General features: G+C 37.2%; 3 protein-coding genes across 3 annotated transcripts; 2 read left to right on the top strand and 1 right to left on the bottom strand.

The window, feature by feature from the left end:
* The first annotated feature begins 198 nt into the window (after positions 1-198).
* On the top strand, positions 199-4,036 carry LOC145911461 (ubiquitin-conjugating enzyme E2 N-like). The gene is made up of 5 exons (XM_082998801.1): positions 199-877; positions 991-1,092; positions 1,445-1,589; positions 2,002-2,142; positions 3,352-4,036. The coding sequence occupies exons 1-5, from the start codon at positions 848-850 to the stop codon at positions 3,384-3,386; spliced, it is 453 nt and encodes a 150-aa protein (XP_082854927.1). The 5' UTR covers positions 199-847; the 3' UTR covers positions 3,387-4,036.
* Positions 4,037-4,132: 96 nt separating this feature from the next.
* On the bottom strand, positions 4,133-7,156 carry LOC145911454 (pyruvate dehydrogenase E1 component subunit beta, mitochondrial-like). Its single transcript, XM_082998790.1, has 9 exons — positions 6,971-7,156; positions 6,842-6,913; positions 6,619-6,726; positions 6,400-6,498; positions 6,024-6,177; positions 5,735-5,866; positions 5,387-5,589; positions 5,016-5,157; positions 4,133-4,554 (listed from the first exon to the last, which is right to left on the bottom strand). Exons 1-9 carry the CDS (start codon positions 6,992-6,994, stop codon positions 4,388-4,390), a joined length of 1,101 nt encoding a protein of 366 aa, XP_082854916.1. The 5' UTR covers positions 6,995-7,156; the 3' UTR covers positions 4,133-4,387.
* A 101-nt stretch (positions 7,157-7,257) lies between these two features.
* On the top strand, positions 7,258-11,847 carry LOC145911443 (uncharacterized). The gene is made up of 7 exons (XM_082998778.1): positions 7,258-7,301; positions 7,426-7,525; positions 7,615-7,727; positions 7,792-8,024; positions 8,511-8,567; positions 9,027-9,158; positions 9,607-11,847. Exons 2-7 carry the CDS (start codon positions 7,448-7,450, stop codon positions 10,587-10,589), a joined length of 1,596 nt encoding a protein of 531 aa, XP_082854904.1. The 5' UTR covers positions 7,258-7,301; positions 7,426-7,447; the 3' UTR covers positions 10,590-11,847.
* The last annotated feature ends 4,696 nt before the right edge of the window (positions 11,848-16,543 follow it).

Here is a 16,543-nt window from a genome sequence, read left to right as displayed (position 1 = left end):
GCAGCCAGCGTTTCGTTGTGCTTGCATTTGAAAATTCTTTAATTATATTCATATATTATTTTTTAACGTAGACGGACTGCTACCATTTGAATTTTTATCTCATCTATCCCGTCTGACACACCTTCGTGGTCAAGAAATCTGGGACTGTGGTGTTGCGGATCAGGCAAACGGTTCAAGGTTTATTTCCTGTCATGTTTTCTAGAACTCTGTGTAAATATTTTTGCTACATTCTATTTTATATATGTTGGTTTACTTGAAGTAATGTACGCATGTAGTCGTGCTGAAATTGTAATACTGTACTTTTTGGGAATTTTTGCTTAAAGTTTAACTTTATTACTTCCTAATATTTTGGGGTTTTGTGTTTAATTATCACAGTGCGTTTGTGCCTGATCATTGTGGACCCCACCCACAACCTATTTACCTACATACCAATATATTGCGTAAATGTCGTAAATATATCAAGAAAAACCATTTAATCTTGTGTGTAACATATGATGACTAAAAATAAATGAATCTTGTTTGTGCAATAATACTTGTAACCTTAATATTACACACCATTTTTCTGCTGTAACATGTCATTCTTCATTCAATTTAAACTGCCATCATTATTTTATACCTTCACATGACAAAATATATTTTAGGCACCTTGCCAGATTTTCACACTATTTTGTGATAAACCTGTAATGATATTGTTGTAAAGTTTGAATCATGCAGAAAATGTTAATTTGCTCGTACATTTTTGTTTTTTATGTCAAATAATAAATTGTATTTTCTTTCCTAAAAAAATATAGTGAGGTTTAAACCCTGCCAAGGGTTAAGTGTACTTTAGACTTTAAATATCACAGTCATGAGTGCTCTTCCACGGCGCATCATAAAGGTATGAGTGTACTTGTTGTGAATTAAGGTTGATGATGTTGTGTTGCAAATTATGTGAATCAAAACAGCAAGTTTGACAGGCAAATTAAAATGAATTTTGTTTTGAAATGTTAGGAAACACAGCGTCTTCAATCAGAACCTGTGCCGGGCATCACAGCATCGGTTGTTGAAGGCAATCTAAGATACTTTCACGTCACCATTGATGGACCAAAAGATGTAAGCATGTTGTCAACCAGATTACAAAGTTTGGGATTGCTCTTGAGTTTTTCCTATGTTAATCTATTATTTGATTATTTTTGCATATTGTCAGTAAAATTATGCAAATCTATGCAGAGGACATACAACATTTTTCTAACCTAGATAGACAACAACTAAACATATCCCAAATATGTATATACCAACATGGCGTATCATGTTAAAGTCATGTACTGTCTTGTGTTGTGTTATTTATTTTGTTATTTTAAACATAGAATTTTCCAAACATGATGCAAACATGTATTTTTGTAATATTTTTGAACTACGTTGCCATGCCCAGTGTTGTAGTTGCTAATGATTGGTTTGTGTTCAGTCTCCTTTTGAAGGAGGAACATTTAAGTTGGAACTATTTCTGCCAGAAGAATACCCAATGGCTGCTCCTAAAGTGCGATTTCTTACTAAAATTTATCATCCAAATATAGATAGAATTGGTAGAATTTGTCTGGACATTCTTAAAGGTAGGTTATAATCATAAGTGTTTTTACTCTTTGTGTTATGTCAGCTTGTGTACACTGTTGTGAGTTTATCTGTTAACCTGTTGGGGACTGTAGTTGCACATTTGCTTTTATTGCACATTTTCCAAAAGAATAATGAACTCAGATACTGTGTAGAAAGTGACTATATGCAAAAATCCACTGATGGTGGAAGCAAAATTGTTGTGGGACCTCTTCACAACCCTGCCTTTAAAAACAGAAGCAGGGACGTTATTGTACCATTAAAATATTTGCTATGTTGCATCATTATTTATAATGAGTTAGCTGGACTTGGCACAAAAAAAGGATTTTAACAAAATCATGTGGTCAACAATTTAAACACATCTTGAATTTGCTGTGTAAGCCATGCAGAAAAAAACATATTTTTGTTTATCAGACAAATGGAGTCCAGCACTACAAATGCGCACTGTCCTTCTCTCAATACAAGCTTTATTAAGTGCCCCAAACCCAGACGATCCCCTTGAAAATGAAGTTGCCGAAATTTGGAAATGTCGGGAAGCAGATGCAATAAAGACAGGTAAAAATTTTACCTAAATTACATTTCTGCTTATTACACATGCACAGGGCGTCGATTTTTTATTGCGTTTTGAACATCTTGAGAATGTGTTTTGAATAGCAAAAATGTTGTATCTGGTAACTAAAGCATGAGACTGACCAGGCTTGATTTCAGGATTCTTGTTCTTACATAAGTTTAGAATACACGTTAAAATATCGACAAAACAATTAAAAACCTTTCATGTTGTAGGGCTGCTATGTCTCATTAAGGTCCAATTGAACGAAAATGGTACTTATTTTGTAACAATGCAACATGTTTGGCAACCATGCCACATGTTTAGTAACAATGCTCCATGTTTGGAAATATTGTTTAGTTCTAAACATAAAGCAGAACGTGCTTATTCGCTGAACGTTAAAGCCAGTGCTGGCTGGTTTTTGTATAGATTTTGTCCAAAATATTATTGCGGTTGCGTTTATTTAACCATCTGAACAGACAAATTTATTTTGGGTGGGGATCCCAAACGATGATGCCATTAAGTTTTCAACACTATGTTCACCGTTCAGTTAAATGCTGTTGTTTGATAGTGACTCGAAATAGGCTACAAATTTCTCCCCAAATAATTGTTTGCGGTTTAAAATTAAACGACTAATACTGGCACCAACATCTTCGAACCACTTTTGCCACCAGTATCTACGGCAAAAAAGACAACTTACATGTGAATAGGAAAATCGTTGGCGTCCAAACTTCGCAAAAAAACTAGTAAGATCGATGTGAATGTTGCAAGATTGGTGTGACTGATATATTAGGCTTAGTTAAGTTATTACAGCAATTCAATTTACGGACTTTTGTAGATAACAATAGCGTTGGTGTGTTTGTGTTACTGCATTATGGTAACTTAACATTATTTTTACTCCGCCCATGTCAAACAGTGGCATCGCGTGTCGAACACTTAGAATGGTGAAAAAGGCATAAATCGACACCCTGCACGTGCATTGTAGTACAGTTTTCAATTCAACATTGTATATCATTTCTATTGGTGATCATTGTAAGTTAAAAATGAAAAAAGTTTTGTTAACGTCAACATGTAGCTTTGTGTCAGCAAAGTCAATTTTGCACTGTATTTTATTCAAGACTAATGCCGGTTGTAATTTCTGGGTTTTACAAATTGAAGAAAAATAAAAATTAAAGAAAAAGTCTGAAACCAAAATAAAACACAATATTTTATTACAGCTAAGCAATGGACACAAAAGTATGCCAGAGAGTAGGTAATACTGCAGACCAATCTACCACACTTAGTTCACCAGACAGGGATATAATTGGACCTTTACCTTGCAAGCCCAAACTTTCCTGGGGTCTATTGGTTGGTTTGGGTCAAGTTTTAATAATGTTCTCTCTTATTTATAATATTGTGCTGCCCTTTCAAATTAAATTGCTGTTCCTGCATTTATAGTAAAAAATTATTGTCTGTTCTCAACCTATTTGTGTATTTTGAAAACATTGTTTCCATGGTGTAATATGAGTAGTTCTGTGATTAACACAAACAACTTCAGTTTTACAAAAAATCTTAATGCAAGAAAAATTAACACAGCATTTTTGTCCAATTGTAATTACATTGTGTGTCCTTGTGAATTTAAGAAAATTGCCCATTCAACTAGTAAACTGCCTCCTTTGAGTTTAGTCTGGTGGACGCACGGTAAGGGGAAATTGCTGTCAGTGCTGTTCTCTCAAAACCCTTTATCCTTAGATGAATGCAGCTCCTAAACAAAGCATACTTGCACTCTATTTTTGTGTGCAACATATCTTCCGAGTGCACTAGAATTTATGAATTGGTTCAGTATCAATTTTGATGTAATCCAATTACTATTTTGTCTTGTTTTGAGTAGTGTGCGGTAAATATGTGACATGTTCCCCCAAATAAAAAATTGTTTTAAAACATCTGTATAAGTTTCAGTATTTTTCACATTTTCCAAGAAATGTTACTATAAACGATATAACACTGTACTCAAAAACATATTCTCTACTTTTGTGTATTTTATAATCAACAAAAGAAAACAGACAACATTTTAGTTACCAGAGTCTTATGGTTTAAACTATAGTGTTGTCACCAAAAAAACTGGCAGAATACAAAATTTTATGTGGTTCAAAGGCCGCATAAAAAAATCTTGTTATCAAAAACCCCTCAAAAAAATGCTTGTAATTGCTTGTGGTATTCGACATAACAAAACATAAATTCTAATTTTGGAACTGTCTGAACAAAATACAACAACTAGGCTCTGTCTGCCATGGCCTGAATGTGCAGAGTCTTCTTTACAGAAAGGACAACATCTTTTGCAGAAGGTAGGGCTCCATTTTCTAGTATTTGTGCATATGGCATAGGGACATCTGCTCCAGTAACTCGCACTGCTGGGGCATCAAGGTAGTCAAACGCAGGGCCTGTAAACACATTACAAATAGGACTAATTTTCTTTTGTGATAGGGTTTGGATGCACATTTTGAAAACAACAAATGTGATATTGGTCGTATTTTCCCAATTTATTAAAATTAGAGCTGCTCAGCATTTAAATCAAATTAGATTTCCAAAAACGCAATTATTTATTTATTAATGGAGCAAGAAAGGCAAAGATTCGTACACCAAAAATATTCAGTTGTACTAAGCTGTTTTGAGGGGTTTAAAACAGTGGTTTTCAAAGCTTTACTGCAACCGAACAAAGTCATGTAAAATGAAAAGTTCCCTCCTTAACTCGAAAACAACTAGCTACCCACAAAATGATCACATTAACATAAAGTAAACACATACATGTGTCACAAATATGTTTGTGAAACATTGTGACATCACAAAGGAGACAATCTTTGCAAATCCAACCTATATTCGATCACAAGAAGATGCTACCAACCTTCCATTATTTGAGCACAAATTTCAGAGCCAACTCCAAACATGGGCCACCCACCCTCTACTGTCACCAAGTGGTTGGTTTTCATTACACTTTTCTCGATGCATTCTGTGTCCATGGGTCGTATGCTTCTCATGTTTATCACCTAAACAAAGTCTTTTCAAAATGAGATTTATAACAATACCAAAATATATTTACATCCCATAACATACCACATGTTTCAATTAATTCAGTTTCCGAGAAAACTAAAAAGTTTAAATCAAAAATAAGAGGGCAAAACATCACAGATTATGTTTGAAGGTCACAACAGCAAACAAATAGTTTTAACTGGCGCATATTTAAAACTGTGAAATCTAACAAAGAGTAACACATACCTCACAATCAATTCCCTCAGAGGCAAGTTGCTCGGCTGCTTCCAGACAAATACCCACAGGTTTTGAGTGGGAAACTAAGGTAATGTGCTTTCCGGCCCTTTCTATCTTTGCCTTGCCAATTTCAACAAGGAAATCTTCAGACATTGCCTCTTCGCTTACAGGAAATGCTTGGCCGTACATGAGTTCGTTTTCAAGAAAAACAACTGTAGTAATAATGCAAACTGTGAATCTAAGTATTAATTTCTATAATTTAAAATAATGTAAGAAACAAAACTTTATTTACTTGATGATGATCAGCACATTTTGCAACAAGGTTTGTTGCCGCTTGCAGTAATTTTTTGTATATACCTGGGTTGGGGTCCCTTATGGCACTTTTCAAAAGTCCCCTGCAGTCTTCAGAACTATAGGGGGAAATCACTTTTAGTCCAGGACAGTGGCCATACCATGCAGCAAAACACTGTGAGTGCTGTGCTGCAACTCCTGGTAGAAACACAATGAAGATTGGTAAACTGCTTATCATTCAAAAGACCAGTTGTCCGGAGTAAATTTTTTTGGCATTGCAGATACAAACACCTACAATGTCGATCCAACAGTTCAATTGCCAGTGCGTAAAAATGTATTGCAATGTATAATTTACCTGCTGCTGCACCATTCGGTCCACGAAACACAATTGGAACTTTCACCATGCCAGCAGACATGTAGTGGCTTTTTGCAGCAGAGTTGATAACCTGGTCAATGGCTTGCATGGAAAAGTTAAACGTCATGAATTCACAGATGGGCTTTAGACCAGCCTGTTGAACAAAGCATTTGACTTGAATGGATTGGAAATGTAACACTGATTTTTTTTATAACGCATATTTCTTCATGAAAGGAAACTTTAAACATATTGGAATAATAGAGTCCGACAAGAATAACATCATTTGTCTGGGCTTGTGCCAAAAATTATAAACAATTATCATGTATAGGAGAAATATTTGGTTTACGATGTTTTCCAAGACACAAGTTAACCATACCATTGCGGCCCCAGTAGCGATACCAGCAAATCCCATTTCTGTGATGGGTGTATCAATAACCCTCTGATCACCATATTTCCTCCACAGACCACGACTGACCTTCAAAATAATTATATAGTTTATGTGAAAATTATAGTTGATATCTACCAATATGTAAACAAAAAGAACAAAAGTTACAAAAAAATGTGCTGGGAAATTGAAATAACTTGATGTTCGTACTTTGTATGCACCATCATATTGTGCAACTTCTTCACCAAGAAGAAAAACAGTGTCGTCTCTTTGCATTTCTTCATCCATGGCTGAATTTAGAGCATCTCTTACATACATCTGTGGACACACTCAGTTAAATACAAAACACCCAATGCTTGTATAGGCCTACTAGCAAGTAGTGGCAAATCACTATGCGACAAATTGACTTTGTATAAAATACAAATAAATATACCGGTTGTGCTGCAAAAACTTTGTTTGTTGTAGAAAGTGATCTCTTTCCCAGCAACGATTTTAGCAGTTGGCTCTAAAAGTAATATCAAATTGAGAAAAATATGTCAAGACAAAAAGATTGAACACATACCGGTTTAAGAACACGTGCTGCCATCTTGATTGTGTTCTGGTGCAAAAAAGTACGGTGTTATGTTTTCTCTCACATATATTTTAACTTTTAGTTGCGACTAAGGTCGTTCTTTTACCAGGGTTACGGCGAAACTCAATGGCGCACAAACTCGACGCAGGGAAAGTCAATGAAACCCACTGACCCGTGACAGTCAGTTGCTCACTGTTGGGAATTTATTTTGAGAAACTGCTCAAGCATGACCTAGTAATCTCGTTTTAGAAAAAGGTTCTCTGAAAAGTCAAAAAGATTTGACGAAAATTGATTCGTTTTGATCACATAGATAAAGCTAAACGTTATTTGTAGAGTTCATTTTAATTTTTTATAGTGCAAATGATTTAGCTTTTTGATAACCACACAATACTCTGCAAGGTTACAAGCTACGATACATAACTGTTTTGATGGTTTTGTTGTTATAGATTAGTGACTTAAAAAATATCAATGAGAATACCCATGCTCAACTTTGATGCAAATATGACTGAGGAATCTAATAGGATTCTGGAGTATTGTAGGGATAAGGCAAGTTACCCATGCTTTATTTCTTTCAAGGTTTTATACAAACTAAGCTAAAACTACCACCATTCGTTTTAAAATATATTTATTCATAGGCTGCAAATGCAAACCCTGTCAATGAGCTTCATTGCAAACTTTGCTCACAAACATTTCAAGGAGATGGAATGTTTTTGGAATCTTTAATTCATTTAAAGACATCGCATTCAGGGCAAGTATTTAATGATTTTGCAAAGCTTGCACCTCACTTTACCAAACTTATTTTTCCACTGTAGAGTGTTTGAGTCCCAACAAAACAACATTTCAAGTTCATCTGAGGTATCCAAAGCGGTTCATGTTGAGCCAGAAGTGACGAACAACCACGTTAGCTCATCTCTCGATGATGTGGAGCTTGTCGTGGTTGAAGACGAAGAAATACAAGAAGTAGAAGAAGAAACCAAAGTTGTCAAAAAACTTGATCAAACTACGCAGACGCCCCACAAGACCACTGAAAAGTTTACTCAGACAAGTACATGCTTCATTGGTTTGTTTTTTTGTGATCCCCATTTGTTACTGGTTCATGTGTGGTTTTTATTAGTTTAATGCAAAGTACAGCAAACCATCCAGCTTTCACAAATCGATAGTTTTTACTTGATTGTACTTAACACTGAATCATATGTATATTAGCATCAAACATTTGTTTATAAAATTATGAATAGCTTGCACAAATGGTTAATTGCTGGTTAATATATTATTTGTAAAAACTTCTCTATGTAAAATTTTAATTTTAGGTATTTTACAAGCGACTTAGGTATTTTACAAACAAGATGTAGCCATAGGGAAAATTCACACTTTTAGCTGCTACATTTGATGCATAAAAGGGAAACCATTGTACAGTATATATACCCAATACCCTATAATAACCTTAAATTCGGGTAAATACTTAATACAAACATATATATGGTCAATACTGTTCCACGATTGAATGAGTTTTATTGTACTTTGTTGGTTTTAGATTTTTCCATTCCCTTGCCAATTCCTGAACCCTTGAAGAAGTTTTTGTGTATGACAGGTGGGAAGTACTAACACATCAATACTTTATTAAGCTTTAGGATAATTCACCTTATCATTTGCCAAACATGGCTAGATTTTAAATTTATTTTAACTGTTTTGTTTATTTGTCGTGTGAGTACCAAGCAAATTAAACATAGTGTCTACAGGAAATTGGCCATGTTGTACTGTGATTGAATTACCCCCAATTTCCCACTGCCATGGGAAATTTACAATAACATGGGCAGTATGCCTCAGACTTTGTTAGCCTCACAGTTTTCAGGGCTGTTTTGAATTGCAATGTCTATTTTTTCAAGATTCGAAATTTATTATTGTGCTGAAAATATCTTTAACCTATTTTTAACATCATGTCCAGTGTACACAAATTTGTATTTTTATAAAGTTACTCAGAAAGTATTCCAGTTATTTTGAATATGATGTTTCGAAGTGTTTGTTCATCGACTTTTTGCATTGTGTGTAGAAAGCCCAGGTGCATGCGAGCCATATGAATGTTTAATCTGCAATCATCCCATCTCAAATCTTAAAGTTGCTGTTATTCACCTTTTCCAAAAACACAACATTAATTTGAGGAGGGAGGCGCCAAAAACAGCAAGTAAGTATTTGGCTGTTATACAATTACGTTCATAATATTAGTTTCAAACTTTCAACCTGGTGACATTTCCTGCAACCAGCTTTTGTAGTCTAGTCTAGTGCTCCACAACTGTGTGCTAAAATATGACCACAACCAGTCAATATTTTTAAAAACCCTGATTAACTTTATATTTTGACAAACTTTTGATGACAACAGTTGAATATTCGCTGAAGCTGATCCAGACTTTATGGTTAAACTCCATTTTTGTGACTGCGCAATTCTATTGTGACGTCATAACTCCTAAACGTCATGGTAAAAAGGTTGCCGAGCACTGCTCTTCTCCGTTTATTTCTCCCAAGTAACTTGTGTGTTGGTTTATTTATGTTGGGAAAGTCGCACTTTCCCTAATGCTTATTGTTCTATAATTGTTCGGATAAAATTTCGGTACCTTGAAGCATATTTTTTGCAGTGACTACTTCCCTCCCTTCACCGCAGCAGCATGTGGCTCAATGCGCATCGATAAGCAACCGCAGGACGGCGCGCAAGAGCATTTCGTCCCGCACATCGAACTCAAAAAACTCATCCACAACAAACGCAAGGACTTTGGTTGACCAGGTGCTGAGCACTTTGCCCTCGGTGCAAGATTCTGCAAGGGAATATTACAAGAACCTGACGTCATTAGTGACGTCACAGAGGGTGACAATGCGCGAAAGTTCTGTTCAGTTGAGTAAATTAAAATCTTCACGTCTTCAGTCAATCGATGATTCTTCCGATGATTTTGAAGAGGAAATTTCGCCTTTGAAAGTTAATCCTTGTCGACGTCGCAGTACTGATTCTGACGTCTCAATGGTCGCCAAGAAAACGCCCAAAAAGTGTTCGCCGGTGAAGGCGAATGTGAAGAAGTTGACCAGCAGTGGCGGAAAGAATCGCCACCTTCTGACCAAAGAAAAGAGAGCGATGTTCAGTAAGACTTTACCGAATCGCGGCAAGGTATCGAAGAGAGACAAGCTGCGTTTGGCGAAGAAGAAGAAAATGCATGAAGCTCTTCTCCGGTCGAATCAACAATCCCCGGTGAAGGCGGGAAATACATTCCCATGGTCTGAGGTTTGTTTCAATTCCACCGCGAACAAAGTGGAAGGAAAGGACCAACCTCCGGCCAAACTTAAAAACACAGCCCGCAAATCAATCCGCCCCATCATGCCGTCATCACCCGACATTGCTGACGTCGTTCACCGTGACGTCAACGACGATATTATTGGCAACAGTCGTTTCTTCATTCGTAAAACCCCCGAAGCTGTAGATGACGTTACAGGAAAGTATGAATATCACCATGACAATATGGAATGCTTAGTCACGCCCACAACTTTATCGTCATCAGTTGACGTCACTACGACGGCGCAGAAAGTTAAAAACAGATCTGGTCGAAAGTCGATCCGGAGTAAGATGGATTGAAACAGTGGAATCTGTGCTAAGATTCGCCTTCGCCTACATGTGCTGTTGCACCTGAAGCACTAGATTCGCTTGATTGGAACACCCAGCTGTTACCTGAAGCACTGTGGCAATGTTGCCTTCTGTATTTCCTTCGGTAACGATGATGGTCAAAGACATATCATCGGTTTGCCTACCCACGTGCCATAAGAGAATGCCCATGAAAATGTGGGTTTTTGCCAGTGCCTGCACTAAATAATACAGGCCACATCTTGTTAAATCTGTGATATACCAAGTTCCAATTCAACAAAAACAAACAATCCAAGAAGTGATTTAGTTGTTCGCTGTGTCCCGGCCTTAAGGAAATTTACCAGCTCCAAGGTATCAATGCTTTAGTTGTGGCCTAACAAGGTGTTATATACTATGGTGTAACACAGCCTAGATCTAATTTTCGCTGCATGCAGCCACGTTTTTTGTCTTACACTTGTGTGCATATAACAGCAACCTGAGCCTGTTTGTAACGCATTCAGGCGATTTCATCGTTGGAAAAAAATTTTTTACAGCTTTTCATTCACTTAAGTATGACATCATAAAAGCATTTTTGTGGACTTGCGCAGGCTGGTGACGTTACTGTCGTACAACAAAAAAATCGTGTTTGTCATTGAAAGTTACTGACTGATATATAACTATGGAATTCGCCTGGCGGTTGTATATGCACTGAACATTATTTTTAGAAAAATGCCGATATTGTGAAACGTTAAAACCTTTGCCCCTGCTTGCTATTTTTACTGACCTGTAAACTCTCTACTATTCGCAATAATAACTGAATACAGTGTATACACGATTCATAGAATTGTCGATAATCTGACACGTTGAAACCTATTTCCTCTCTATGTAGTAGCGTACTGTTACCACCTGCTTGCTATTTTCTAATCACCTTTACTGCTTGCTCTACCCGATATTTCGCTCTAAGCCACAGTGTGATTACTACACCACTATTGCCTCATTTCTGCAGTTTTTTCGAGTGATTTATGCAGGATTACCTTCTAAACTCACAAACCCCCGAGAACCAAAAATTTCGATTCAAGTTTTGTTGTGATCCGTTTTGCCTTCAACTTCATGCTGCTGTCTCTACTTTATATGGGCAATAACAATTCATCTTTGGCTTCGCTTAACTCGAATATATTCCTGTGCTATAATCTGATTGGTCTGAAAAGTTGAGATTATTTAATAATGACCGTTACTGTAAACTTCCTTATTATGATTTTCCGCATTATGTCAATTAACCGTTTATTTTTGCTATTTACAAAACAATACAATAATTCGACAACAGAAAAGTCTTGGTGTCTATTTTACCAATTGAGTTTAAGTATACTTATATTCAATGGTGGAATTCAAATTTTTTGTCAGCTGGTTCTATCACAAAAGTCATATTTTTCAGCGGGTTCGAAGATGCAAAAATCCATTGACAGTAACCAGTAATGCTAACCGCTTCGCCGATCTCATAAAATTTCGTGGGACGGTTCTACAGAACCGGTGCGAACCGGCTGAATCCCACCACTGGTTATATTGTTATATTTGTTCAAGCCTTTGTAACAATCACGGCATTCTACAAAACAAACACAATTGTTAACTTAAAGGAAATGCCAAAACTGGGACATTGCTAACTGAAGTGGACCGACTTGGTCGCTAGAAATGCGCTCAAAGCATTTTGCATCTTAATTCTAGAAAATCATGCGAAAAAACACAAAATTTTCGCATGAACGAGCTGCAGCCACTGCGATTGTTTTATATTTTCGGGCCTGGGTACATATTGACGTTTTTTCAACGGGCGAACGCAAAATCAATTCGTTTCTATACTTGTCGTTGTGTTTCTTTGTATTTGTTCGTATAGTTGCAAATCATAGAATGGAAAGCAAGGCAAGCACACACACATTTATAAGGAAGTAATTGCATTTTAAAGTAACACGCACACAATTAATAATCACGCTGATAGGACTGCGGCACATTCCACGCATCACGCGACTGTGTCATGCAAGCGCATTGTTGCCGCCGTATGCAATGAGGCGTGACCTCAACACTTGTTATGCTGGAAAAAAGTCACAGGTTTACGAAAGCAACATAACTTTATTCCGATGTGTCTTGATCGATTTTATTAGTGCAATTAGCCACCACAAAGGAATAAGTAGGCTTGTACTGTACTTTACGTAACTTCCTAATGAGGCCTCCGTTGAACAAAGGACAATGCATCATTATCTAATAATCTGAAAAGAACATAAGCTTGATTGTGACGCATTCAATTCGTTTTTCTAAAGATTGAAATGCATTTGTAATTCGGTAGCCATGCGCCCCTTGGTAACGGTGGGCGTTGCGATGGCGGTAAGTGATTAAAATAGGGTTGCTAGCGCCGAGAGAAATGGTTTGTAGGTGCTAAGACCGTTGTCCTTGGATATGTTGCCGGGATTAGGAAATCATTATGGAAACATCAGGCTGTAAGTGGGAGCTTTTGTTGCTTTGTATTAGGTTAGGTTGAATTAGATACAGGCAAAGGTAGTTGCAGTGTGCTCAATGATTCCTTGTTTAGAGAAACGTTGGATTTTTCAAAATATTGTCAAATTTCTTGTATTTTCTGATTGTCATCCGTACAGATATGTAATCAACAGCACAGCATAAACTAAGTTTTAAATATTTTTTTCTTTCCATTCAAAAGTGATTGCAGGTTATCAACCATCGCATAAGGGGCAAGTTACGCTACAAACCGCTCGCTGTGTTCCCTATTTCAAAGAAAGTAACTTGCCTGTCATGTTTCGTTAGGCTATGCAGTTGAGGGAATCAATTATAACCCAATTAATTTTGGGTACAGGCAGGTTTAAACCGCGGTAGGTCATTCTTTTTGGTGTCCGGGGTTAACCACTGATTTCCCCGTGAAATCGCGTTGTGTGCACAGATGTTCTTTAAATGCTGTTATTTAGCGAGACAAGTTGTTACGAGAAGTTCTACTCGAAGAAAGAATTTTGTGCAGCTGTAGAACCACAGTTCTGGAATTAAAATTTGAACGGGTGAGCCACTGACCCATTGTAGTATTAAGTGGACCAAAAAGACGTGCACTAAATTTACATTAAATTGCAGCTTTTGCGCCAATTTATTCTTAAGTAGCCACTGGCGGGCCAGGTTGAAGATTTGTTGTACAGGCCGGTGTTTTGCCCATAACTCTGCTATTAACGTTTATTGGCAATCCATTGCACAAGAAAATAAACATTACCTGTAAACAGACTTGGATTTTCTTTACCGTTTTTCAATTAGATTTGAATTACCGGCAATTTTCTACAACTCATTAAACTATGGAATCAGAATTTCCAAGTCTGTCAGTATATGCGTTCAACACACCGTGGTGCATTTGATGGACGACAGTAGAACTCTATCCAGTACCGATTTATCGGCTAACCACGTACAGCTTGTCGGGACAAATCCACAGTACATGTTGTTATCGGTTGGCAGTTTGAGCGCAACTTGTTAACGATGCAGCTGGACGTGTAGCGGCTAAATTGGGAATATCGATTTTTACAATTCAAACATCAAAGTTAAGTTGCATCTTTCCGGAGTAGGTTCTCAACCTGTTGTTTTCGGGTAAAGTTGAAATTATGAACTGGAATTATATTAGTATGTAAGCTTTCGGCGATGCTTTTTGCCGAAAACATTGCCTTCCGATAGTTGATGTTTTTTCTGAAACAAACTGGTGAATGTTTGTTCGATATGTGGCATCTGGACAACGAAGAATACAGACAGGTGTGCGTTATTCTGCGATACACATTGAATGTAAAGACAGGATTTAAAAATCATAGTCATGGTCTCATTATGTACATACTTTTTAAGTGAATTCGATGGATTTTCCTTCTGGACGAATAGCGAAGCCTCGTTTTGGAAACTCCAAATATTTATACATCTCCACCTCCGCAATTCTTCTCGGGAAAATACTACTACACCGGGTCACAAAGTTTTTCCAAACTTGATCCACATATAAGTATGTGTAAATCAAAAATCTGTGCGATTTTTAATGGTTAGGCGTGAACAGGGCCACCACCTGTTATTTTTGTTTGTATATTTAAGTTGAAATACTACACGAAATCGTAGCGCTAATATTCGCACAGATTTCTATGTTACATTGACTAAAATGTGGTTCAAGTTTGGAAAAAACTTTGCGACCCGATGCAAAAGTATCTTCCTTCTTCTCAATCCTGACCTCGCGATACGGTTGATTGATTTTCCACGCTTGGCTAGCGCAACCCGCCGCAATCTCAATTCCCACAGTGCGGGGGTAAAGGGTTGTCACAAAACAAGCTAGCAGCGTGTCGCCGTTCAAAATCAGGCGCTCAGCTGCTGCTAATCACGTGCATTGCCTGCAGAGTTATGCAGCGTCCTGTTTGGTGCTGCTAGGTGAAGAAAGAGACATGCTTGTTTTGGATTGACCCGAGTTCACCGAGTGAGGTTGCTGCTTTCTGTGATCAAATGCACTTCTGCGGTAGCCATTATAATAGTCATGGTAAAGTTATACCTCATTTACATATAAGTGAAATGTGTTTTCGGTGAAAAAAGTAAAGTTTTGTTCACTTTTTCCCGATACACACAGAACCATATGGAGTTGTCGGTTAACAGTGCGCTGCATTTTTGCGCAAATTTCTGTACCCAGGTGAAGCAGGAGTTTTAAAGCTAAAATATCAATGATAAGCAGATGTATCAGCACCGAACACTGGAGTTGAAGAAATTTGCTTTTTCGTGATGAAAACCCATAATGTGCGTAGGTCTTTGAATCTGTTGTTCGAGGCCCGAAATGCAATTACAATGAGTAAGCAAATGTATATTGTGATCACCAAAAAAACAAACCCACCTAACGTATAAGACGTATTTATGCTAAACTCCTTATATAGCACAACGTTGTATACGAGTATTTGGATCAAAGTGTTTGGCAATCCACGTAAACTGTTGAGAAACGTGCTCTTGTATTTTTGGTAGCGAGGTGCTTTTGATATAGTGGTCTCTTCCTTCAGTGCAAATTGAAGCACGTTATCAGTGGCAAATTACGAAGCTTGAGTGTATGAAATTCGAGGAAGTTAGCTCACCAATCGTTTATTCTGATTCATTGCTTGCTCATGATTCAGAGGAATTTTTTCACAGGAAAAATGCATACGTTGTTATGCTCTGTTGGTTCTTTGCTATTCACGCATATCAACCTGCACTGTAGGGAATTTTCGTTTGTAAACGTAGATGTTAGATGTCAATCAACCGTTTCTGGTCATGTCATAACCTTCGTATGACAATACCGTATGTTGCCTTTGTCAGGGGAAGAACCACAATGCTGTAGTCTGCGAATCAAGCGCGCATAACAAAACCGGTGAATTTGGTCAAAATATTTTACCAGATCAGTCTAAAGATTTAGATAAGCATGGATCCTATAATATAAATTCTGTGATCTGCATGCAGTTGGCCAATGTTTTAACCTAAGGTCTCATCAGTGCGCATGGTGTGCTGACTAAATGAACGATCTTGCCGGCAAAACTGCCAGGCAAACTCAAAACATTGTTGCTTGGGTTATATATGTGACTGACAGAGACCTTTGGGTAGCATGACTTCTGCGCCTTCCTAATCCCGCTTGAGCTTAAATACAATTACGTTCATTACCATTTCACACGAACTGTAGCATTGAGGTTAGACATGTGTCTGGACTAGTATACAAATACATAGGAACAAAAGTTTTGTTTGGTATTCTTCATATATACAATAAAGTTACACGAATTTTCCTCAATGGAAGTATTTTGCTGCGAACACTTTGTATTGGTCAAGCGTTTTTTTAGGTGTCGTATGCAAAATGCACATGTATGTGTGACAAACAACGTTTTTTGGCAATGCGTTGCTTTGTTTATTCGCAGGTGCCAGGAATATTTTAGTAACTCTGACATAAACTAAAACTTTTGTTGCGAAAC

The sequence above is a fragment of the Ascidia mentula genome, chromosome 1, assembly GCF_947561715.1.
Source record: "Ascidia mentula chromosome 1, kaAscMent1.1, whole genome shotgun sequence".
Lineage (NCBI taxonomy): Eukaryota > Metazoa > Chordata > Ascidiacea > Phlebobranchia > Ascidiidae > Ascidia > Ascidia mentula.
The sequence above is the reverse complement of the archived record's forward strand: the minus strand, read 5'-3'. Positions and strand labels throughout refer to the sequence as shown.